This window comes from Hyla sarda, chromosome 10 (assembly GCF_029499605.1).
Source record: "Hyla sarda isolate aHylSar1 chromosome 10, aHylSar1.hap1, whole genome shotgun sequence".
NCBI classification, from domain to species: Eukaryota; Metazoa; Chordata; class Amphibia; order Anura; family Hylidae; genus Hyla; species Hyla sarda.
In genome coordinates, this window is record NC_079198.1 from 65,674,770 (window position 1) to 65,702,230 (window position 27,461).

Below are 27,461 nucleotides of genomic sequence, written 5' to 3' on the forward strand. Positions count from 1 at the left end.
GTATGCAAACATGAATTTTATAAATTCCTGTTCATTCATATAGCACATATTGGACATTTTCTAGTCAGGGTTGCCACCGGGCCAGTATTTTACCCTCAAAGCCGGTATTTTGGCCACCTGGCCGTTATTTTTATATAAAAATACTGGCAATGCAATTTATCCAACCAATACACCAACTCCCAGAATGTTGCACCATAACCTATACCAGTGTTTCCCAACCAGAGCCCCTCCAGTGGTTGCAAAACTACAACTGCCGGGCATGCTGGGAGTTGTAGTTTTGCAACAGCTGGAGACACCCCTGGTTGGGAAACACTGACCTTTACTATATACATGCTGGGAGTTGTAGTTTTGCAACAGCTGGAGATACCCCTGGTTGGGAAACACTGACCTATACTATATACATGCTGGGAGTTGTAGTTTTGCAACAGCTGGAGACACCCCTGGTTGGGAAACACTGACCCATACTATATACATGCTGGGAGTTGTAGTTTTGCAACAGCTGGAGACACCCCTGGTTGAGAAACACTGACCTATACTTTATATACATGCTGGGAGTTGTAGTTTTGCAACAGCTGGAGACACCCCTGGTTGGGAAACACTGACCTATACTATATACATGCTGGGAGTTGTAGTTTTGCAACAGCTGGAGACACCCCTGGTTGAGAAACACTGACCTATACTTTATATACATGCTGGGAGTTGTAGTTTTGCAACAGCTGGAGACACCCCTGGTTGGGAAACACTGACCTATACTATATACATGCTGGTAGTTGTAGTTTTGCAACAGCTGGAGACACCCCTGGTTGGGAAACACTGACCTATACTATATACATGCTGGGAGTTGTAGTTTTGCAACAGCTGGAGACACGCCTGGTTGAGAAACACTGACCTATACTATATACATGCTGGGAGTTGTAGTTTTTCAACAGCTGGAGACACCCCTGGTTGGGAAACACTGACCTATACTATATACATGCTGGGAGTTGTAGTTTTCGTTTGGTGCAGCTGATGAGCCACAGGCTGTATCAGGGCATGCTGGGAATTGTAGTTAGTAACTAACTGCAACTCTTGAATTTAATAAAAAAAAAAAAAACGAACAAAAAGTGACATCAAAACAAAAATGGTACTGTTAAAAACTACAGAAGTAGGCGCAAAAAAAAATGCCCTCATACAGGCCCATATAAGGAGAAATAAAAAAGTTATAGGGGTCCGAATAGGACAAAGTTTCCCCCGCATATGTGTATCCTGTGATGTCACACATATATAATGAATTATGCAAATGAGCATGGCCGGTGTTTTGGGGCAAGAAAGGTGGCGACCCTAGTTATAGTGTAAAGTTTCAGTGTGAACATAGCTTTTGTAGAGACTGTATGTAAAGGCAGGGAGGGGGTCATCATTAGGTAGAGTCTTAGCAGCCTTTGGTCTACCTTGTATCTGTTACTTTCACTTTCCCAGTTATAGGATTGACAAGAAGAACCTAATGGCTCATATGCTTTTTAGCCTCCTTAAATGGTCTCAGCCATCATCACAATGGAGGTTAAGTCGGCTCTGCCTTTCCACCAAATTAGCTTCAGTCCTTCTGCAGATTCTCCGTTCGAGCTGCTGCTGAGGCTGCTACCACACGGTCTCCATGACAACAGCCTCCTCCCTCCCCTCTACAGCATCTCCTGGACCCGAGATCCTAAAAGACAGACCCGAGCACCAATCACTATCCCCATATCTAAAGACGGGCAGGCGGGACAATAGGAGGGTCTCCTATCCATCACATAGAAGGGGGCCCTTGCTACATACAGAGCAGAAAAAAATATCAATCTCAGCTTCATTATATTTATTTGATACATCATTTATTTTTCCTGCAGCCGATTGACATGTCCGCGTTCCTATGGCTGAGTGCATTTTTTGCTGTGACCGATAGCAGACACCGACCGTAGTATTTGAATAACATCATCCTTAGCCACATTGCATCCGTCTGAGAAGATTTTTTTTTATATGTTTTTATTTTTTTTACTCATCCGTACGTCCATGTGTGTGTTTTTTTATCCTTCAGACAAGGGGAGTCTTGTTTTTGACATGAGACCTAGATCCCTCCGTTCTGCAATGCTATCATACCAATGGGGAAGCAGGTAAGATGAGGCAATGCAATGGCCCTTTTTATTTTTTTACTCTCCATCTCTGTTTGCAAAGAGGATGATGATGATGATGATGATGATTTCAGGCAGGCACAATAGGGACACTGACATAATTTATACAGACAAACAAGTGCACACAATCCTCCGCATCGTTCTGCTGTTTCCTTTAGTGATCCGGGGGGATTTTCATTATGCAGGGTGCATAGACTCTCATGTTAGCTTATGTTGGAGGGGAGACGTGGTTGCATGCTATCTGCATTCATGATGTGTATTGCATTCTTGTTTTTGTTTTTTGTTTTCTTTACGATATCTTGTGCTGTAGCAGAGTGTGATCTCTCCAAGACCACGGAATTTGTCCCCCTAAGATGCTGAGAGTGGACCCCCTCTTTATCCTGGTGGTTTCCATGTCGTATTTCAACCCAGAAAAGGCCTTGGCAGCCCCAGCAGAAAGCGGTGAGCTACCCACCCCCCTTTTTTCCTTTTGTCCTGTGTCTTTTCCTATTGCACCCTATTTCATCCGGACTGCATGTGCTGCTATTTCACCTGGACTTTTCATGATCTCAAGCATCTGCAAACCTTTGTTCCTATTAGACGCTGCTCGCCTTTCTCCCATTTTAGACTAGGGTTGCACACAGCATCCCAGTTCTCTCATCACTAGCCATTCATTTATCCTTGCTTCAGCCATTTTTAACCCCTTAATCCCCTTGTTTGTTCACTATTTTCCAAGCGCTCTTCTGTAAGATTCTTACCAACAGATTGCACCTTCTTTGCCACGCTATCTATATTGGATCCCTTTATGAGACAGTCATTAAAAAACAATTCCCTGTGTGGTGATATAGTCAATTTAGATATTTAATGCCGCTCGTCGGTCATTGCTTCCTTTTAAGACTGTTGAGATCTATTAGGTAGATTATTGGCATGTGCTGTTTCTCCAGCGAAGGGGTTAACCTTTGAGGCCTCCCAAGTTAACTGAATGTAAAATAAGATTACATGGTGGTTGCATTTGCATTTGTGAAAATGAAATGCACTTCACCATTTGTGCTCGTCTTCAAGAAATCCCTGAGGCTCTGTCAAGTGTTTACCTCTAAGGCTCCCCATGGTATACATGGGTGTGATTGTACTTTGTATCAGCAGAAAATGATATCATTCTGTGGAGCAGTGGACAGCACACAATGCAGTGTAATGTACTACACAGCAAATAATGGAAATCATTTTATGGTTATTAAGTGCACTGTCACTTATAGTTGTCAAAATCTTATATGTAAGGGTTAAATATTCCCTAAAAGAGTTCATAAACCATCAGAATAATGTATTTCTATATACAATCTTGGTTTGCAGATAATGAATTAATACATGTCTGCCCCATATCGGCCCAATTGGAGCTTCCAGTCTACCATAATTATTTTTAGCTTGGGTGCGCACACTTGTGGATTGGTTTCCTTAGAATCCAGACAAACTTCTACCATATTTTGGCTCCATCAAGCTGGGTTCACACATTGTAAAATGACAACAAAAAACAACTGTAAAATCGGTCTAAAAAAATACAGCATTTCTTACATCTATGGATGCTTTTCCATATACTTTAATAGAACACATTATTAAATAAAAATTCTTATGCTTTGTAAACTTTATCAACCTGTTTTTTTTTGCTTGTCATTTTATACTTGGTCAGCACAGTCTTAGAGAAAATGGTTGTAAATAAGGGTTTATTTCCAAAAATACTACCATATTTTTCACCGTATAAGACGCACTTTTTCTTCCCCAAAACTGGGGGGAAAAAGTCGGTGCGTCTTATACGGTGAATACACCCCTATCGCGGCGGTCCCTGCGGCCATCAACGGCCAGGACCCGCGGCTAATACAGGACATCACCGATCGCGGTGATGCCCTGTATTAACCCTTCAGACGCGGCTATCAAAGCTGACCACCGCGTCTCAAAGGAAAGTGATACTAACCCGGCTGTACAGTCGGGCTGTTCGGGACCGCAGCGATGAAATCGCGGCGGTCCTGAACAGCCCGACTGAATAGCCGGGCTAGTGCTTACAGGACACCGGGAGGGACCTTACCTGCCTCCTCGGTGTCTTCTCCGTTCAGGGATCCCCTGTATGGCCGGCGCTCTCCTTCCTCGTCATCACGTCGTGTACGTGCGTCGGCGTTCGTAACGACATGATGGCGGCGACGGAGAGCAAGGATACCCGGCCGGCAGCAGAGACGTTCCGGAGCGACGGGGACACGGCGACAGCGATGGAGCAACATCCAGGGCAGCGGTGATGGGTCCGGAGCGGCGGGGACACATGAGTATTACCTTCTATGCAGTGTACTTCAATCTGCGGACCTCCAGATGTTGCAAAACTACAACTCCCAGCATGCCCGGACAGCCAACGGCTGTCCGGGCATGCTGGGAGTTGTAGTTTTGCAACATCTGGAGGTCCGCAGGTTGAAGACCACTATTGGGTTCAAAATCTTAATTTTTTTAGATTTTGCACCTATAAATTGGGTGCGTCTTATACGCCGGTGCGTCTTATAGGACAAAAAATACGGTAATTCTTAGCCACTATATCCGTGAATCCGTGACCTCAGCAAGTGATGACAGTTAATACTTAACTATTTAAAATGGACTATTGTAAATTGTTATAAGCTCATTGATTGCCTGCCTCATAAACAGTGCTCGATTAGTCATGTAAGTGGATTGGATATTGCCCTGCTTCATGATCAAAGTGATGTATCATAGCTGACCAGTGCCTCAAGCCAACGTCCTATAAAGTAACATTACTGACATCATTTGCTATTGGATTTCCATGTAAATTTCAGAGGGAAAAAAGTCAGAGGAAATGCAGTTAATTATATTTATTAACATCATGCACCAAAGTGAGAAGAAAAAAAAGAGCAATCATAGGACATAAGGTTCTACATGTACATTTAGGGAAATATGCAGCTATTCCTACAGTACCAAACCTCAGTCTTAAAGGGGTTCTCCGCCATAAGGTGATTTTAGTACGTACCTGCCAGACAGTAAAGGACATGCTTAGGAATGATCTGTGCTTGTCTTAGGGCTACCCCACCCATTGAAACATAAATGAGCTGCATCCATTCAAATCAGTGTGGTTTTCAATCAGGGTGCCTACAGCTGTTGCATTAGTTGCAAATTGATCTCTCTCCCACCAAGCGATCGCTCCACCCATTGAAGCAGACAGGCTCCCTGTCATCAGCTGAATAGTGAATCAGGTCTCGGCCACATTGCAACATGGGAAAAATCTGAGACAACAGTCATTTTGTATGCTGCTAAAAATAAATATTGGGGAGAAAATCACAGAAGAATTGTGAGAAAACCGTCACACACAGGTACAGACATTATATTATGAACTACACTAACTTTTACAGCCCCTGTTGCATAGTCAAAAAAAAAAAAATCCTGGAATACCCCTTTAAGGTATGTTCACATCACAATCTGCCTCTCTGTTGCACGGAATACACCAGCATCCTGTCAACAGTGGATGCGGATGTATCCGTGCATAAAGAGACATGGGCCCCATTGACTATAATGTCCTGAACATAGTCAGCAAGTTACTAGGTTTGGGTTACTTTCTGAACTTATCCAAATTTTGTCTATAGGGCTACCGTAGAGAGCCGAGTACATGCTTGTCTCCCTTTGGCAGCTCCATAGACATGGAATAGAGCGGCAGCACACATAAGCGGGTTGAAACTCCAATCAAAACAATGGAGTTGAAGTCCCGTTCTGGAGATCACAGTGGTCCCGACTGTTGTACCCGCCACCCCCCCCCCCCCCCCCCCCCAGACAATTTGACACCTGTGGATAGGAGATAAGTTAAGATAACTGGAAATACCCCGTTAAAGTCTATGGGACCAATTCCTCTCTGTGCAGACAGGTCAGTAACCCATTTTGAAAGAATGCCTAAGTATCCATGCAATGAAGAGGCAAGTTGTGATATGAATCTACCCTTACCCATGTGCTAACAGTTTCCACAACTCTAATAGCCTTTTTATTTAAAGAAGGAGTTGTCAAATCTTGAAAAAAATTAAATAAAAAAAAAGTGTAATAACATAACTCTACTCCACTGTTAAGTCCCAAAATGATCCAGCATAAAAGCTCCAGCATTCATCCTTGATCTTTACTTACTAGCAGAGTGTGAACGCTACAGCAGATCAGTGGCCTCAGCTGTCACATACCATATTATTGGCCTCATGGCTGCCATCGTTGAAGGGTGATGTTAGGAATATGACACATGACAACCCAGACCACTGATTGTAGCAGTCATGTGCCGGTTTCTAGTAAACAAAGACCGACATGACTGCCGAAGCTTCTACACTGGATCACTGTGAGATTAGAGAGGTGAGGAGTTTTTAGAGTTTTTTTTTTTTTATATTAAATTATTGCTCTTTTTATTATAGGGACAACCCCTATATAGTGAACCTGTCACAAATTTTTCGGCACCCCTAGCCACAGGCAGCATGAAACACCATTATCTATGATGCTCTCTGAATGACTGAGCCATTTCATAGTAATCATAGAGAGAACTTGGGTCGGGCTCGGGGGTCTGAGTCATCATTAAACGATCTTTCCCTAAATGTGTATAGGCTCATTTTGTAATAAATAGCTGAATGGGAAGCGGAAGCTTCTAGCAGTAGGACTCACATATAAAGAAGCCGAAGAAACAAGGTTGTTCAAAACTATACATACAACCCTTGTAGAGGCACTTTATCAAGGTAAAAACATAATAACGTTGATGTAGCTATGCAACCACTCAACCATTGGATGCAGTGATCAATTTAGTGTCTATGTTTGTGAAATTAAATGAAAATGGCTATTTAATGCAGAGCAGTACATCCCAATGTTCTTTGGAGGCGCCTGTATAGAATCTTCCATGCACATATATGACAATTTTATCAAAAGTAAAATCATTAAAGTGAGCATGACACCACTTAAAGCAGTAGCTGTCTTGTATCGGTTGGAAACTAAATAAGACAAATGTTTAAAGAAAATTGCATTTAGTTTAGAGGAAATATCGCTCATATATATATATATATATATATATATATATATATATAGTATTATATTGGGATACTGACATTTTCATGTAATGTTTCTTGTCAGGCTCCACCCTTAAGGTGCCTATTGTAAAATTGGCTATGTCATTAACATACCCACTAGACATAATTTCATAGTATTTTAGGTTGCTATGCTGAAAAAAAATATTTAATTCATTCAGTTTAGCAGATTATCCTGTGTTGCTTATCCAGAGGAAAGCAAAAAACATGAGGTAGAAGCCAATTTTCCCCTTCTAAGGTAAAAAAAAAAAATCCATCCTGACTCCAAATCTGACAATCTTTAATCCCTCGGTCAATGACCCATTCTCCAGTAACTCTATATTATAACACTTGAGAAATGCTGTTGAGTTCAAGGAACCTAATGCAGTTAACTTGTGGCTATATTTGCCCACGTGTTATTTTGCAGGACTTCAATATGCAGACAGCCATGCTTTTGAGCCCCTTCAAATAACAGCATCCTCTTAAAAAAGGATCAAAGTAGTCACTGGTAGACTTTGTCCAGTCTATGGAACTCAGTGAGCCCAGTGTTATACATTAGCATATCTTTCTGCCATTAAGTCAATGTATTTCCGAAGGTAGTGCACTAAACAAGTGTGAATTTAGCTTTAGAACTTTTATTTTTATTTATCTCTTGTTGCGTTTAGATCACCAAAATATTTTAGAGGACCATACAGAGATTGTTACCAGTCACATCAGCCCAAAGTGGCTTACAGTCCAATTTCCCTATGTCAAACACATTCCACACCAGCACAGAAAAGGATTCTTTACTAAGAGAACTGACTTGGTTGAACACCTGAGATTTAAATGTTACTATGTTATACTCACCAGGGTTAAAGGAAATATGTGTCCCCCCCCCCCCTATAATGCCAAGCAACTATGTCTCATTCATTTACCAGAATTTACCATCCATTAAAACTTCTTAGTCATTTATTTCATAAGTGCACATATGAACATGCAGTGGGGGGCTATGAAACGACAAACAGGGGCACTACCTAGCGACAGTCGTGCAAACTTGTACAGAGGAAGTGCGTGCTGACACACAAAATGTCTGGCCCCAGGTAGCACCCCTGTTTGTCCATACACAGCCCCCACTGCATGTTTGTATGTCCACTTAATGACCAACCATGAATGGTCAGCAGGGCCTATCTATTTTCCTTTATTTTTATTTTATTTTTGAATGGGACATATTACAATTGAAGGATTCTATATTTATGGGAATAAGACGTTGATCCAGTTATTCATTCTGATTGTCATATTGGAGTCGGGGGGGATTCTTTTCCCTTGTTATGGGGCCATTGACATAAGCCCCATAAGGTTTTTTTTTTTGCCTTCCTTTCATTAACATAGTAGGGACACAGTAGGGATATTGGTTAAACTTGATGGACTCTGAACTATGGGGGAAATGTATCATTGTTGTCTTTGGAAACTGAGTTTTGAAGTAATTTTTTTTTGCTTTGATTTTGCTTACGTGTGACATATTTATCATACTATCAAGGGGGTTGATAAATTTGGGGCACATAAGCAAAAAACAATAAATCACTTCAGAACACCTCCACTACAACTGCAAAAAAAAAAAGTGCTTAGGTGCACGTGTGACATTTTGTGCACCCGGTGTAAGCACACACACACAAAAAAAAGATAAGCTGTGTTACTCTAACCAGGGTTAAAGGGAATATTTCCCCTGTATTTTCTGCTATGAGCTGCAGACACCAATGAATAGCTGTTAGGGTATAAAAGGAAACATGTTTCTCATAAAGAAAACAGTTTTCTGACTATAGCTAAAGACAATTATCTGTCCCAAATGGTGCAGGGTCCGACCAGAGGGGACGCCCTACTAGATTTATTATTAACCCGACAGAGTAACTAATGTGCAAGTAGAAGGACACCTAGGAAAAAGTGATCATAATATAATATATTATAACGTGTTCTGTAATAAGGGAACCTCGCAAGGGGCCATGAAAACAATGAACTTTAGAAGGCAAAGTTTGATCAACTCAGAGAAGCCTTTAACAATATAAATTGGGATAATGTCTTCAAAAATAACAATACTGACACTAAATGGGAGACTTTTAAAAATATCTTAAATTCTCACTGTAAGATGTATATACCTTATGGGAATAAAATGGTCAGAAATAAAAGAAAACCAATAAGGATTAATTAAAATGATAAGGGGGCAATAAATGACAAAAATAAAGCATTTAAACTACTAAAACAGGACGGCAGTGAAGAAGCATTAAAAAGCTATAGAGAAAAATGTAAAATATGTAAACAACATATAAAAGCCCCAAAAATAGAGACAGAAAGACTCATTTCCAAAGAGAGTAAAACTAATCCCAAAACGTTTTTTAACTATATAAATAGCAAAAATGAAAGTGTTGGCCCTTTCAAAAATGATGAAGAAGAAATTATAAATGGGGATCAGGAAAAAGCAAATACATTAAACAAATTCTTCTCCACTGTATTCACAGAGGAAAATGAAATGGCAGGTGAAATACAGCGAGATAAGGTAAACTCCCCAGTACAGGTCACCTGTCTAACCCAGGAAGAAGTACAGTGCCGCCTACAAAAAATCAAAATAGACAGATCACCAGGTCCAGATGGCATTCATCCACGTGTTCTAAAAGAATTAACTAATGTTATAGACAGACCCCTATTTTTAATATTCAGGGACTCTATAGTAACAGGGACTGTTCCCCAGGACTGGCACATGGCAAATGTGGGGCCAATATTTAAAAAGGGGTCAAAAAGTGGCCCCGGGAATTATAGGCCTGTTAGTTTAACCTCGGTTGTATGTAAATTGTTTGAGGGTTTTCTAAGAGATGCTATTTTGGAGCATCTTGATAAAAATAAATGTATGACCCAGTATCAGCATGGCTTTATGAGGGATCGGTCCTGTCAAACTAACCTGATCAGCTTTTATGAGGAGGTGAGCTCCAGACTGGACCAGGGGGAATCGCTGGATGTCGTATATATGGATTTTTCCAAAGCATTTGATATGGTGCCACATAAAAGGTTGGTGCATAAAATGAGAAGGATGGGGCTGGGGGAGAATGTGTGTAAATGGGTAAGTAACTGGCTCATTGAAAGGAAACAGAGGGTGGTTATTTATGGTACTTATTCTGATTGGGTGACTATTATTAGTGGGGAACCACAGGGGTCAGTCTTGGGTCCTGTTCTATTTAATATATTTATTAATGACCTTGTAGAGGGGTTGAACAGTAATGTAGCAATCTTTGCAGATGATACTAAACTCTGTAAAGCGGTAAACACTATAGAGGACAGTGCACTGTTATAAATGGATCTGGATAGGTTGGAGGTTTGGGCTGGGAAGTGGCAGATAAGGTTCTGCACATGGGGAGGAAAAATCCGGGCTGGGATTATGTATTAAATGGGAGCACACTTGGGACGACTGACGTGGAAAAGGACTTAGGAGTCTTAGTTAATAGTAAATTTGGCTGTAGTGACCAGTATCGGGCAGCTGCTGCCAAGGCAAATAAAATCATGGGGTACATCGATAGGGGCATAGATGTCCACGACAAGGAAATAATTCTACCAGTGTACAAATCACTAGTCAGACTACAAATAGAATACTGTGTACAGTACTGGGCACCAGTGTACAAGAAAGATAGAGAGGAGCTAGACAGGGTTCAAAGACAGGCAACCAGGGTAATACGGGGAATCAGAGGACTACAGTACCCAGAAAGATTATCAGAATTGGAGTTATTTAGTTTAGAATAAAGAAGGCTTAGGGGCGACCTTATAACTATGTATAAATATATCAGGGGGCAGTACAGAGATCTCTCCCATAATCTATTTATACCCAGGAGTGTATCTATAACAAGGGGGCATCCTCTACATCTAGAGGAAAGAAGGTTTTCACACCAGCACAGACAGGGGTTCTTTACTGTAAGAGCAGTGATACTCTGGAATTCTCTGCCTGAGGAGGTGGTCAGGGTTAACTCGGTAAAATAATTTAAAAGGGATGCATTTTTGGAGAATAATAACATTACAGGTTATGGATTCTAGATCTATAGGGACAGAAGGTTGAGAGTAGGAGGGTGTTTTGCCTTCTTCTGGATCAACTCAGTAGGGACTCATTAGGGTTATAGCTTGAGCTTGATGGATTCTGGTCTTTTTTAAACCTGAACTGTGTTACTACTGTATGTAAAAGCAAATTGTGCCTTCCCTGGAGCTGATGATAATTGCCAAATTTATAAAATTGCTTTTTTATTTTTCAATCAAGTGTCTAGAAGGTGGAGCAGAGCTGTTCAAATGCCACAGCCTACCTTCTCGCTTGCTCTTAACTCCCTGCCCCTCCTCGATTGTAAGCAGAGCCCTGTACATCAGTCTAGGAGGAGCCTGGAGTTGACGATTGATTGGAAGTCAGGTGGAAGCCGAGTCCTGTTTCCAAATCTTGGACCTTGAAACAGGACTCAACACAGAAAACTGACAGTCAAACAAGTGGGGACAGTGATGGGAGGGGAAGTGAGGAGACCTTCTAGGCCTCAGCACTTTAGTGTCTTGGGAAAACCTTTGTGACACTTGGCACCATAGAATAAAAGCATTTGTCTAAATTATGGAATCACAAACAGACATATGAAATATACCATGTTACTCATTGAATTAACAGCTATTCAACAGGGTCAGCAGTTTGGAACATGAATTGTAGCCTCTAAAATCTGTAAAAGGTTGTATTCGCATTCTCTGGATCTGCTGCGGATTGGAAGTTGCTGATCCGCAATTGTAGATCCGCAGTTGTAAAATCTAACGTTGCAGATAGATTGACAAGGGAATCACTTTATTGATGTAAGTATTAACAAAAATACTTAAGAATTGCCTTGTAAAATCGGAAAATGCAGATCTGCAACTGCAAATTTTACAACCTTAAAACTGCAAGGGCTCCAGTGTGTAAATGCACCTTAAAGGGGAGGTCAAACGCTGTAGATATATTGCAAAAATTCTATGACAGAAAATCAGTTCCATTCATCTAAATAGAAATAATTTAAATAGAAACAGAAAAGGTAGGGGCGCTTATCTTATGATAAACAGTGCTGATAGTTTTGAGAATAAAATGAGTTGAAGTTTGACTGCCCTTTTGGCTCCTTTAGGTCCAGTATGATGCAGTTGCTTTTGGGTCGAATTGTTAGATTTTGAGATCAGAATGTGATGGACTTTCTTTAACCTCTGTAGTTGAGCAGCTCCATACAGATGAATTCCTGGTCATAATCCGCTTTTCTTTTATGTTCTTTTCTATCTCAACACAAAAGCTTGGCCTAAATAAGCAGTCCATTTGGGTCTGTAGTTTATCCTTTCCATGTGTGCATAGCTAAAATCTGATATAAAATACTTTCTCCCTTACACAATTGATCTTCATTTTGACACTCAGTTTAGTACCTAAGTGATAGCCACTATGTGATACATTAACAGAGTATTCTCATTCTCCCTCTTTTTTACCAACTTATTTACATTCCTAATAAAATGTTAACATGTTTTACCTCTACATAGTCATTTCTAACTTCTAGGTGCCCATGATTTCATTGCTTGGTCTGGCTCCTTGATCTCTGGCTTTTCTGGCACAGTGGGTAGTACTAAGCAATTATATTACTTATCCAGCAAGTGGTGCTGTAATAGGCATCACAGTGCCACTTGTTTCTCTGTGCAGGCTTCCCATGCAGCAGTATTTAGTATCATACAGGGTGGAGAGCTGGGGAGAGTATCTCATGAACTGTACAGAATAGAAAAAAAAAATTTGATATTTACATGTACAACTGTATATTCATAAGTTTACATAAGCAACAGATTTATCTTGGCTCATATGAGATTGGAATTATAACCCCCAACGCATTACTATTTTTTTTAATACCATTCCTGCTGGATTTCTGACCATTGCTGCGTTCCACTCCCGCAACATGTGTATCCAATCCGCCTGCTCCTGCTAAATTTTGTCCCAGGTTTTAGAGATAGACCCTCCCCCTTCTCCCTGTGCAATTTCATTACCCATTGTGCTGTTTCATCTCACCCATGTGGCATTTAATTGGCTTGCGGGACTGCATAGAATTTTGTGGGACCCGCTGTATGTTGTGTGACCACCCTGCTTATTGCAGTGTTATAATGGCAGTGAGGCACAGACTATAATATAGTGACTGTGATAATATAATTATCTACTTGGTATACCCCATATACATATATTGTGCTAAAAAGTAAAATTTATTAGATCCACTGAGGACATCTCCTTGGTGCAGGTATTGCACAGGTGGACAGAAACACGCGTTGGGATATAATGTATTGATATTGCAGTGGTGTGATCATTATAATACTGCAGGGTATACTCATAATAAGTGACATTTGGATGAGATATCATCATATGACAGTACCTGGCTGTATGGGTGCTGTATACCTCATGTCAATGATATATACTGCATTATAGCACTCAGCTATATGAGCTCTGCATGACTATGTGTGGAAGTATTATATTGCATAACCATATGTGAGATGTGGCAAAATTGATTAGTTTATGTACACAATTTAGGAATCAGATTTATTATTTTTTGGTGTATTTTAATGCATATCAATCAATACAATTTTTAGGCAATTCCCCACTTTTCCTTTTTTCTTTTATTGGAAGGAAATATGTTTTTGGTGGCCATTACGGCCATAGACATCTTATCCCCTATCCAAAGGCCATTCATTCATGTCTATGGGAGGGTGCGTAACAGATCAGATTGTTATAACATATTTCAAATACAAAGCTCCGCTATACCACATCTCATCTCCAAAATAGTCTATATTCTGGCATCTTGTATAGATGTGCCAGAAGATTGCGTAGTGAGGTCCTGTGATATCAGGCCTCTAGCAATTTTACCAGGCTGTGCATGTTTACAGACTGTCATCATTGACATTGCTGACACAAGATTTTAGATAAGGAGCTCCACTGATCATAGCTGTTAGATATAAGGTACACCTTAAAGGGGTACTCTGCCCCTAGACATCTTATCCCCTATCCAAAGGATAGGGGATAAGATGTCAGATCGCCGGGGTCCCGCTGCTGGGGACCCCCGGGATCTCGGCTGCGGCACCCCGTTATCATTACTGCACAGAGCAAACTCGCTCCGTGCGTAATAACCAGCGATACAGAGGCCAAGGCATCGTTACGTCACGGCTCTGCCCCCTCGTGACGTAACGGCCCGCCCCCTCAAAACAAGTCTATGGAAGGGGCATAGTGGCCATCACGCCCCCTCCCATAGACTTGTATTGAGGGGGCGGGCCGTTACGTCATGCTGGGAGTTGTAGTTTTGCAACATCTGGAGGTCCGCAGGTTGAAGACCACTGGCCTAGACAATGGCTGATGTCAGATTCCGCAAGAAGGTCCCTTCACTTCAAACCTCCATTGTATGTGTGTTGCTTTTACAATAAATGATCACTTGTCCACTATCCAGGTTCTGATACATTGGAGGTTTACAGCATCCGGATCATCTTGGAGAACCTGACATCAGTAATTGTCCAGGTTGGTTTTTGGATTCTGGAATTAATGGGGGAGATTTATCAAAACCTGTTCAGAGGAAAAGTTGCCTAGTTGCCCATAGCAACCAATCAGATCGCTTCTTTCATGAATCTCTGCAAAATGAAAGAAGCAATCTGATTGGTTGCTATGGGCAACTAGGCAACGTTTCCTCTGGACAGGTTTTGATAAATCTCCCCCAATGTGTTTACCCCAAATAATCTTGGTCATTTTGTTTCTCTGTAGAACTGAATACACAAATGGACCTGAATCCAGTGTGTTCTACTGTGTTCTACTCTTAGATAACTCGTGTTCTCATCTTAGGCTAATGTCACGCACACAATGGGATATTTATCAATACCTGTCCAGAGGAAACGGTGCCCAGTTTCCCATAGCAACCAATCAGATTGCTTCTTTCACTTTTCAAAGGCCTTGTTAAAAATGAAAGAAGCAATCTGATTGGTTGCTATGGGCAACTGCACCACTCTTCCTCTACACAGTTTTTGATGAATCTCCCCCACAGTTTTTGGGAAACTGCTACAGCAATTTTTGATGCAGTTTTTTTGAACCAAAGCCAGAAGTAAAGGTAGCACAAAGAAGAAGTATACATCCGTCCTTTATATTTCTCATTGCTTTTGAAATGGCTTCTGTCTTTGGGTAAAAAAAAAAATACCTAGAAGCTGAAACAAACTGTAAATGAAATGTGTATCAAAATATGTATCAGTCATTCTTTTTATATGCTGAATTGTTTTTGCACAGGGACTGGTTGTGATATGTGAGGACTATTCGTTGTTGACTGTGTTTTATGTCTAGATGTTTATGGGTTTTGTACAATTTAAAAGAGTTGAACTCTAAGGGTGCGTTCACACTGAGCAAATCAAGAGGAATTCACACTGACAAATTTATGTGCCGAAAAAAGAATTTTCTTTTCATGCGAAATTCGTGCAGAATTTGCAGGGAATTCGTGCGGAATTGCACGCGGGAATGGGGGAGAAAGAAGTGAAGGGTTTTTCAGCCATCTCCAGGCAAATTCTGCTCAAATTCCACGCGAAAACGATGTCGAGCGGAATTTTTTTCTTTTACCATTGACTTCTATTGATTTCTGCTCGCGGATTCCACTTGAAGAATGAACATGTTCTTTCTTCAAGCAGAACGAAATTCAGCGTCGGAATTCCGCTAGCAGAATTTCCGCAGTGTGAACAGGACAGCGGAAAAAACATTAAAGTCAATGGGCAGAGGAGATGTGAATTAATTTGGAGCGGAGAATTCAAGAGGAATAACTCGAGTAAATTCCTCTTGAATTACTCAGTGTGAACGCACCCTAAAGCTGGGCTCACACACATCTGTAGAGTGCCGTGTCGGCGAGTAAACACTGAAAATTGTATGAGGTTTATTAAAAGTCGATACAGTTTTACACAGTGGTTTTCTCGCATTTAAAAAATCACGCGGCCAAAATAATACACTGAAAATTGTGATGATTTGTAATAAATCGGACCAATAGGAACATGTAATAAAGAATCTACAATAATGATTTCCAGCTTTTTTAGTTTTTTTTCGTGCTTGTGCTCCAATGTCAGGTTACTATTGATAGTTTTTTTTTCTACATTTGTAGAGTGCTTTTCCAACCATCTTTAATAAGACTGACATGTCCACATGTACTGTAAGGGTGCATCGATACCGTACTGTCTCCGCTGCGGATTTGCTACTGCAAATTTGATGCTGAGCAGCCGATTTGGTATGTATGTTTGAATGCACCCTAAAAGAGACAAATCTGCTGCTGTCTTCAGGGAAATCCGCTAATTATGCCCCAATGAACCCAACGATTCCATGGAACCCTGATAAGGAAATAGTGTAGTACACTGTGATGTTATGGCAAAATGTTTCTTACCAAAGATGTGGATTCAATAAGCCACAATTGGCTTGGCTCTAGCTAGACAAGGTTTGGCATTAAAAGGGGTATTCTGAGTTAAAACGTACCTGTGGTAATTTCTAAAAAGGCAGTTTACTGGCATGTATAGAGTCCTTGGTGGTGGTGGGTCTCTGATCACACACCTTTTTAAGGTTTGTCAATCCAAATTCCATCCAAATTCCCTGTTTTTCAACTTAAATGGCAAATAAAACGGTGTCAAAGCTAAATATGTAGCTTTTTTTATGGTGTGAACATGGCCTTGAGCTGCTTGATGTTGGGTGCAGCGCCACACCAACGATCATGCAGCCCTACACTTACATCATTCTTGTCTGCAAATTCTCTGTTTACACGGAGAGATGTGCTGCTGACTGACAATTATTTTTGGTGCCCAAGAATTCCAGCGATAAGATTGTTACATGGGGAAAAATTGCCACATTCAGCCATTGATGTAAAAAGTTCTATCCTATGTTCTTATTCTCTCTTTGTTGGTAAGTCAAATATCTGACAAACTAAGTTGGGGTTCACTAACACTTGTCTATTATGTTTGTCTCCTTTGAATCAGTTGTTTAGCTCATTGATTTTATGAACTAAAATGAAATAAAGGTCTGGCTATTTTAATGCATACTCAAGAAAAGCAATGTTCTAATAATGTAAGTTCCTGCATTGTCAGTGATAGTATGGTTGGCTGTTCAGGAGGAACCTATATATAAAAATCTTTTCATCGTGAATTACAATAGTGCTGATAAAGCAGGAGCATGGCTACGAACAGAGCCCAGAATTGCAGTCAGGATGCGACAGGCCAGCGGACAAAAGCTAGGCAGGAGATAGCCAGGAGTCAGAGAAAGGAGTAGAATAACAGGTACCAGGCAAAAAAATTCAAGGGAAAAGGTGTGAGCGTAGACCAGGAACGTGGCCAAGGTCAATCAATATCAGATTAACAATGTCCAGTAGGAGCAGTTGAGATGACGTCCTCTTTACATAGTCTTCCAGGCCTGACATCATTTTGGGGTAATCCGGTACTGCTTAGTAGTCAGAGGAGAAGAGCTGCGGCCCAATAGACCAGGGCTATGGCAGAGGACAGGAACTATTACTGGAGTGTAGATAACGGCCAGTTGTCTAAAAACCAGATGCAGCCGTTGGCATAGGCCGGATTTGCCTGGGAGGATGTAGCGGTATCTTAATGGTATTGTAAATTATGTTATTTTGGCCAATTAGAAGCACACAATAATCTCCTGTGCCATGGGGAATTGCAGAATACTATAGTTTGGATTTCATCATTGGATATCTTTGTCTTTTTTTGCCATTTCTATGCATGAATAAATCTGAATGTTAAAGGGGTACTCCACCCCTAGACATCTTATTCCCTGTCCAAAGGATAGGGGATAAGATGTCTGATCGCGGGATCCCACCACTGGGGACCCCTTCGATCTCCCTTCTGCACCCGGGGTTCGTTTAGAACATTGAGTGCAGCACCGGAGGCTCGTGATGTCATGGTAACGCCCCGATCGTGACATCACGGCCACGCCCCCTCAATGTAAATCTATAGGAGAGGGCACAATGGATGTCTACGAATGGAGCACCCCTTTATGGCTACGTTTACATGAGCGTTCAGGGGCTCCGTTTGCTGATTCTGTTGAAATGACAGGACTTTAGCAGAGAAAAAAATCCTGCATGTCAGGTCTTTTCTCCACTAAATTCATAAACAATAACGAGTATCTAACGGAACCCCAACGTAACTCGTTCAAAGTGAATGGGACCTGCCGGATTCTGTTGGTGTTCGTTGTCACAACCTCTGTCCCAGTTCCATTATCTGCAGTTATAACAGAGCTCCACAACGCTGATGTGAACAGAGCCGAACAGGAATTTAAACTGTAACAGTGCAGAAAAAATGATGTGGATGGTATCACATTAAAAATGCATAAGTAATATTAAAAACTGACAGACACAGCAACAAGTAAATCCTTGTTCAAGCTATAGTGTGATTTTCTATCCCGCTCACTCGAGGTTTGCACTCAAGCAAGATTGCTTAGTGCCACTAGTAAACCTTTATAATTTATAATGCTCCAGACTGAAGATATAGTAGTCAGAAAAGCATCTTATTGCTCAGTAAGTGAAAATGCGGATGTAATGGATGAATATCTTTATTTCATTTTGACTTCCTTTCCGCGTCGTGAAGACTACAGATCTTACATCTCCATAAATTCTATTCTCTTTCCTTCATTTACTCATTTACTAATTCGATTAATTATTGACTTTGAGGCTTGCGGGTAATGTGGAAACTTGATTTCCTCTGATGTTTGTGATGATGTTACTTTTAATAACATTGAGAGAATATACAAATGCATTTTTCAGAGAAATTATGTAAAGGAATCTGCTCGGAAGCACATGTACCATAGACATTTTACAGATGTTATTGCATTACATTGTACATATGTTCTTTACTTACATATCCATAGTGGTATGAAAAAAATATCCAAATATCTATATATAAATCTTAGCTAACCAGAAAATGGGGAAGTTAAAGGGGTATTCCAGGAAAAAAAACTTTTTTTTATATATCAACTGGCTCCAGAAAGTTAAATTTGTAAATTAGAAAACAGCAAGTAGCCAGCGGTAAAAGAACTTAGACAGAAAAGAACAACCTTAACTTCAGAAGCTCATAAGTACTGAAAGGATAAAAAATTTTAATAGAAGTAATTTACAAATCTGTTTAACTTTCTGGAGCCAGTTGATATGTATAAAAAAGTTTTTTCCTGGAATACCCCTTTAAGGCCTAACCACCAGAGGGTGAAGTCTGTTCTAAAAATGAAAATAATTCCTAATATACCTTTCATTTGTCTCCTGACTAGCTATGATATACTAAGAAGACCACCCAAAATGATATAAAAAGTGGTCTTCTATGTGAGTGTGCTCTTGTATGGGTGTGGTTTTCTGTGGGTGTGGTCTGCCATGGGTGTGGTCTTCTATGGGTGTGGTCTGCTATGGGTGTGGTCTTCTATGGGTGTGGTCTTCCATAAGTGTGGTCTTCTGAGTGTAATCTTCCATGAATGTGGTCTTGTTGAAAAAAAATAAACAGCCGCTATGTGTAATGTATGGTAAACTGAAAACCCATTACACAAAATCTGGTCTGAATTTGGGGGTAGACTTCTCAAAGAGGTGGTCTTATGGAGAGGTTTCAATGTATACATTATTTAAGAAATTAAACAATAAACAACACAGTAGCTGTTTCTTTATTTTCCATGTAGTTCCAAATCTTTAGGACTATTGTATCCGCAAAGGGATTGCTTTAGCTTTAACTTAAGCATTGATGCTTGTCCTTACTAGTCAGCCATATTTCTACTCTTCTGTTATGTATGGTTTTCCCAGCATAACTAGACAATAACCCCTTTACCAAAAAAGTTATAGAAGTTTGATGAAGTTATTAACATTCATAGAAAGTTAAAGAACTAAAGCATTACTATCATTAAAAACTACTTTTGACATACTCAGACATCTGATAGTGAGATATAAGCTGGGGTGGATTCTCACCATTGAAATGATGGAAGAAAGTACTGCAGATGTTTACAATACAACAATACTTTTTTTTTCTGTATAGAGGACAATTACTACATTGATAGGAGTATTATTTACTTTGATGGCCATCCACCCCCCAACAATAGGCAACAACCCTTAACACTCACTTAACTCATATACTGCACCCATTCACTAAAATTGTAATTGCAAGAGGCGTGTCTGGCAGTGCATGGTGGCGGTCGCATTATCCCTGTTCTCCGCTGTGCCTCAGGCCATAAAGCAGCTTTATAGCGAACTTACCCATACAAATCTCCTACATTCTATCTCTACCTGTACCTGACCATCTTTCCTCCATTGGCTATGGCTCACAAAAGGGGGAAGAAGAAGAGCAACCTTTTTTCCAGCAACTGAGGTTTCCCAAGATGGCACAGCTGCTTCTCCTCAACATCTGGATGGTATGCCTTCTCCCTGCGGCTCTGCTTCTTAGGTACGGGCAGTGCATTGCCGGCTTTGTCCTCCTCAAAAGCTACAAGTGACCATTATATGTTCCCGGTGGTGTCTTCTAATAAGCAGGTGGGAAGGTCACCATCTATTGCTGGATCCCAACAGGTACATTTGTTCCCTAAGGCTCCTATGCTTCCAAGTGTAGGCGGCCATATTGGGAAAGATCCTGTGGGTTCTTCTAATGTACCCCTTAACGAGCACACTATAAGAGAGCTCCTGGCCAAATTGAAAAGTTCTTTGCAAGTGGACTTACAAAATGTGGTCTCTACTATCCAACATGAGATCTCTTCTCTGGGGAACCGCACCTCGCATATAGAAAATAAGATGGTGGAGCCTACTTCATCCCATAATACAGTGGTTACCTAGCTAATAACTTTCAAGATGAGGTGGCTACGCTTAAGTTGAAAATAGCTGACATGGAGGACCGTTCCCGCCGCAACAATCTGCGGGTGCGGGGGGTACCTGAGTCTGTTTAAACAGAGGATTTGAATGGATTTCTGACTGACTTCTTGATTTTTTTCACATTAAAGATCAGCTGATGCAAGCTGCCCATTCCTCCACTGATCTGCCTGAGCAATTCTCTGATCTGCAGTTGTATACTGATCTGTCTGCGGCCACCTTGGCCAGGTGCCGCGAGTTCAGTGCCAGTGCAAAAGTATTACGGGACAATGGAATCCCCTATAAATGGGGGTTTCCTGTAAAGATGATCATTACTCGTAATGTCAGCAAGCAGGTGGCTTCTACCCCAGAGGAGTTGGAGCAGTTATGCGCGGAGTGGAATTAACAAGTCTCTGCTTCTCTGCCTCATTCTCCTACAGTTTCATCAGTGCCTGGAGTAGCAGAAGAGTGGAATCTTGTGACCGGACGCAAGCACAAGAATATGAAATGACAGTGCTACCTGACTATATGTCTTTCATATGGTTGCTATTTTTTCTATCTGGCATGCCCGCGATTTTATTTTTGTAGGAATCATTTACTGCTATGCTCTTTATGGTTTCTATTGTAGGGTATAATGCCAGATTTCCAAGTTTATTTGATGGCCTAGCTGTGGGTGCATTTTTTTCCTTACTCTCCTCACTACGGCTTACCACATGGGCTTAATTGTACCTCTCTTTTGTTATATGTTCTATGGTTTGTATGTCTGTTTTTATTATTTTTTTGGTCCGTCTCCATTGTCCTTATGTACGTTAGGATTGCTTTACTGTTAGACAATTCCCAGATGGAGGCTCCACAGCCTTCTTGCATTTATTATGTAGGTACAAATCAGGCTTTTTTTTGCTACCCTGTCGCCTTTTATATATGGGTATTAAACTGGTATCTCTTAATGCTAAAGGCGTTAATTCCCCATTTTAGCAATCCCTCCTTTGGAGGAACCTTCAGAGAAACCTATTCACAGCACCCCTTCTCAGTTTGGAGACTTAACTCAATGATTTTACATAATCCAGTGAATTCAGATGTAACCTCTTCTGCTATTACTGCATATTTTCAGGTTAATGACACTAAGGATGTATCAGACCCTACATTATGGTGCACCTTTAAGGCTACCATTAGAGGTCATGTTATTAGCCAAACAGCTCATGAGAGGAAATGTAGACAAAGTAAAGCCTTTGAGCTTCAGAAAAAGTTAGTTGAACTTCATAGGCGCAATAAAACTTCCTTTTCTCCTGCCATAGCACTAGAAATATCTCAAGTGGCTGCTCAACTACATTCGTTATCTTTACATACTTACGAATTGGCACTTAAACAGTTGAAAATGTCCTGTTATTGGCAAGGCAATAAGGCAAACAAATTTAGGATACCTTTTTTACTGGTTCAGATGGCTCCAATATTGCGGATCCACAGGGCATTGCTAAATGCATTGCCAAATACTATGAACAATTATATAACCTTAAATCGGATGCTGCTACTCCTCAGCCTACTACTGATGCTATTTCTTCCTTTCTTTCCTCGGTATCCCTTCCCTCCTTGTCTATTGAGCAAGCTGATGAATCGAGTTGTGAGTTCTCTGCAGAGGAGGTTGTCTCGTGTATTTGTGCTCTTAAGGCTTCTAAATCCCCAGGCCCTGATGGCATATCTAATGATTTTTATAAGAAATTTGGCCCACTTATTGCGCCCTTTCTGGCGAGAACCTTTAACTGTATACCAGACTATAGTTACCCTCCTACTGAAATGTTAGAGGTTCTATTCTAATGGTCACTCTCCCTAAGCCTGGTAAACAGCACAATATCACAGCCAATTATAGACCGATATCTCTTTTAACTAGCGATATCAAGCTTTATGCTATGCTTATTGCGAAACGCTTTAATACAATTTTGCCAGAACTCATTGTTAAAGATCAGGTTGGATTTGTTAGGGGAAGACAGACCCTAGACGGCAAGAGACAATTCCTCAATTTGATTACGAAAGCCAACTCTTATCGGACACCTTCTCTGCTCCTTTCTCTGGACGCGGAGAAGGCGTTCAATCGGGTGCATTGGAACTAGAGGGGTGTTGCTGAAGTATCAGGTCCCTCCTAGACTGGAAAATGCTATGCTGGCCCTATATATGTCCCCCTTCTGCAAACATTTTTACCTCTGGTGCTCTTTCTCAGAGGTTCACCCATAGTAACGGCACCCGTTAAGGATGTCCCCTCCCTCCCCTTATATTTACTATGATCATGGAGCCTTTCGCCAAGCGTATAAGGATGTCGTTGGCTATCACAGGCATCTGTGTAGGAAACTCTGACCATCTTGTTGGATTGTTTGCTGATGACCTAATTGTATGCCTTACTAATCCTCAGACATCGTTATAGGCTGTTATGGACATTATAGAGGAATTTAGCCAGGTTAGCTATTATAAAATGAATGCCTCCAAATCTAACATTCTAGCTCTCAATATCCCATATGATATGGAGTGTGTTTTGAAATCTAACTTCCTCTTTGTTTGTGCTGATGACCAGATTCCATATTTGGGTATTGTCCTAACCTCTCTGCCAAGCAAAGCGGTTGCTGTTATTTTCTCGCTTTAAAGTCTCTGATAGCTAAAGATATAGAGGAATTTTCCCTATTACCAGTATCATGGGCTAGTTGCGTTGCTGTGACCAAAATGATGCTATTGCCCAAGGTATTGTATTTCTTTAGAAGCCTTCCTATTATCCTCCCTGCCACTTCTATAGCACAAATACAGAATCTCTTTTTGCAGTTTATATGGGCAGATAAACGCCCAAGAGTTAGCACTCATTTATTATATCAACCGGTTAAAAATGGTGGTATGGGAGTCCCTAATCTATGTGCTTACTATCAGTTCGTTGTACTTGACCAACTTAAGAAGTGGTGGTCGCAAGTTGATACCCCTCATTGGGTAGATATGGAGTCTGAGTTGCGTTGATCCCCTTCTCTCTGTAACTTTCTTGGTTCTATTCGTTTCAACTTTTTCTCCCACTTCTTTCTATTCAACTTTTGCTGCAGCTGTTAAGATGTGGAGTGAAGTACTTGTTACTAAGATTCTATGCCCGGTTCGTATCTCAGATATACCAATGGGTGCTGTGGGAGAATATATTACTGATGTAGATTTCCATCCCTGGTTAGTGGCAGGTATCTCTACTGTTGCGGATATTATAGATTCCAGCGGTATTGTGACATTTTCCACTATAGCATCTAAGTTTGCCATTTCTTACAAAGAGTTTAATAAATATCTTAGACTAAGGCACTTTTTGCACTCTCTCAATTGGTCAGAGTCTGTTCCTAAAACTATATACGAACAACATTTTTCCAATGGGAGGTCATATTCTAAGGGTATAACTGTTGGTTATAATGAGTTGCTCAATGTTATCGACCCTGGGCGATATACCTTCCAATTTGGATGGGAGGAGGATCTGGCACAGATATTTACTGACGAGCAGTGGGGTATGTCTTTAACTTGCACAAGAAACATTCTAAATGTGCCAATCATTTTGAAGCATCACGGAAATTGTTATATAGATGGTACTTTACGTCTGTTAGTCTTGCTAAAATTTACCCAACTTCCTCATTGTGCTGTTGGAGATGTCATGATGCAGAAGGAACTCTAATGCATGTTTGGTGGATGTGTGCACGCATTCGCCTCTTTGGGATAGAATTAAACATTTATTGGACCAACTGATTCATGTTCCATTCCCGTGGAGTCCTGAAGAAGCGTTATTGTTTCTAACTCTGGAACAGATCCCATCTAGTTAATTAACTCTTCTATATCATATCCTTACAGTGACAAAAACTTCTATTGCTTAAAACTGGAAGTCGGTGGATGTGCCAGATCTTCCTGCCATTAAAGCTACCGTTCGCCATAATCTCTCTATGGAATGGTTAATAGCTAAATGTGCTGGCGCTCCAAAAAGCCGCATTGAACAATGGTTTGCATGGGCTGATATTATTGTTTAGTTATGCTGGTTGCTTCTCCAATCTGTGTGTAACTCCTTTATTATCTGGTACTTGTTTTATTACGTTTTGATTACTGCTATGTAACTAATTTTTGTAATCCTACTTTTGTTTGAACTCTCTTTGATGGACTGTGTTTATTCTCCGTTTATTGGCTCCTTTGTCAGGAGCATGTTTGTACTTATTTCTTATTTAAAAAATAAAAACGAAATAAAGTTTAAAAAAAAATTGTAATTGCTAGCAAACATTCAGTGATATTTGCTGTACAGTCCATGTGGCTAGGTAACAATCTCTGACAGCTGACCTGTCCACAAACAAATGTATTTTTTTCATCAATACATTTTATGGCCACATCTTATCTCCAGCTCTCCACTAAAGCCGCTTCATACCTATACTTCCTGTCTATGAGAATGCTTCTCCCTAGTTCTTTTAGGAGTGTTGTGAATGGTTGATTCATCCTCCACTCTTGAGACATTCATTACCCGACTTGTTTACAACATCATAAGCCAATAAACAATACAGTTATATTTATAAACAGGTATTTATAAATCTTTTAGACTACTGTATCAGCAAAGGGATTGGCTGTAGATGACTTTTGTTCTCCCATAATGCATTTCTTTTATAAGCAAAGACAATTAATATTGTATAATTGAGAGGGAAATAAATGTTAGACAACAAATAAATCTAGCCAAAATGTTTATCTTGCTAAGAATCAGGAGCTTGTAACTGCATATATATATAACTCACCGATATAGAACACAATAATAACTGGCAGTCCCGTCACCCAATGAAGACTCCACAAGTGATAACCAAATCCTTCAGCTCCTTCCACTTTAGAACTATCATACAGCTCCTCCCACTTTACAACATGATGTTTCTAGATGCAGCTACATCAACAGGCATGTGACAGGCTCCAAAGGTGTATCCTCATTATATTTTATTTTTGTCAAATCAATTAGAAGTGTTGCTTTATTATATTGTATATTCTGTCAAAAGTAAAACTTAAAGTGTACCTTTCACTTTAAAAAAAAAGCTTTTGACTTGATCCTAGAGACAGGCCAAAAGCTGACTATAGGCTAGCGGAGGAGGCAGAAGTTGCAGTTTCATCTTCTCTGGTTTGAGTCCTGTATATTATATTTAACTGCTGACAATTAATCATATGATGATTAAATGTTCAGATTAGAAAACAGCGGTAGAGAAACAGCCAAGGGAGCTTTCAGCCCGGCTAAGAGGGTGTCTGCTGCAGAGTTCAATTTGACTTGGATGCCAAGCTGAGCTATTAGAAGAGAAAACATTGTATTACATCCTCTCCTGAGTGCATTGTGGGCACTAAGAAGTGTTTATCCTCCTAAATAATATACAAGTAACTTTGGCATATGAATATGTTGTACTGTATATGCTATGTGATGAGCTAGGCTGGCAGATGCCCCTTGCAATCCACTGCACATCAATATACTGCCCTGAATATTTTTCTCTCCTCAAATTGGTTGTTCTATGTCTCTTATGATCACATTGTGTGGCTAGAGGACATTGACAGAAAGTACTTTCACTCGTGGAGAAGTTTTTCTTCCAGAAGAAACCATTGAGCCTAAAACAATATTTCAATAATTTGTTCTATTATATTTGTTTTTAGATTGTCTGGTCACTGTCCATTAATAATGTAAACATACACATTACATATCATATAATCATTTATTGCTTTTATATGGTTGACAAACAAGTCCAGTCCATGTTCACATATATGTGGTGGTCATGGCCTTTAATGGTGGTTATGGTGTTCAGACGAAGAATATTAGAATGTCAGCCAATCCAAAGCAATAGATGTTAACAGATCTTGAATTGTTATATAGATGTCTTAGAAGAAGGATGGCAGGTGATGAAAATTAGGAATATGGGCAGTAGAAGCTCTGCTGTAAATAAACCAATTATGGCAATTCTATATGTATGTATCCGAGTAGAAGAAAAGATGCACTCACCCCGTCTTTATAGAAAGAGCTTCTTTTTATTATGCGGTGAAGATACAGAAAGGACCCATGTAGCTTGTGTGGGGAGTGGATGCAGAAAGGACCCATGTAGCTTGTGTGGGGAGTGGATGCAGAAAGGACCCATGCAGCTCGTGTGGGGAGTGGATGCAGGACGCTCCAGCGTCCTGCATCCACTCCCCACACGAGCTGCATGGGTCCTTTCTGTATCTTCACCGCATAATAAAAAGAAGCTCTATCTACAAACACGGAGTGAGTGCATCTTTTCTTCTACTCGGTTACGTTGTTGAACTGTACTATATGCTTTTCAAGATAGCACCCCCCACGAGCTATATGTGTACCGCGATCGAGGTCCATTCACACCTGTTACCGGCACTGATTGAATTTATAGCCATTGGTGCTTAGTGTTACTGTTTCTAACTGCGATTAATTCTATATGTATGTACAGTATTAGGAGCTCGATACCAGC

General features: G+C 40.5%; 1 protein-coding gene across 3 annotated transcripts in view; it reads left to right on the plus strand.

Moving 5' to 3' along the window:
- Positions 1 to 1,649: 1,649 nt before the first annotated feature.
- The window catches only part of LMTK3 (lemur tyrosine kinase 3), an 89,923-nt gene continuing 64,111 nt past the window's right edge, over positions 1,650 to 27,461 (plus strand). For 2 of the 3 annotated variants that reach the window (XM_056544471.1, XM_056544473.1), the window contains exons 1-2: positions 1,650 to 2,123; positions 2,452 to 2,582. In XM_056544471.1, coding sequence (XP_056400446.1) covers positions 2,495 to 2,582 — 88 coding nt within the window. In that variant the 5' untranslated portion in view covers positions 1,650 to 2,123; positions 2,452 to 2,494. The remainder of the gene's footprint in view (positions 2,124 to 2,451; positions 2,583 to 27,461) is intronic. The other variant, XM_056544472.1, reaches the window with a different exon arrangement.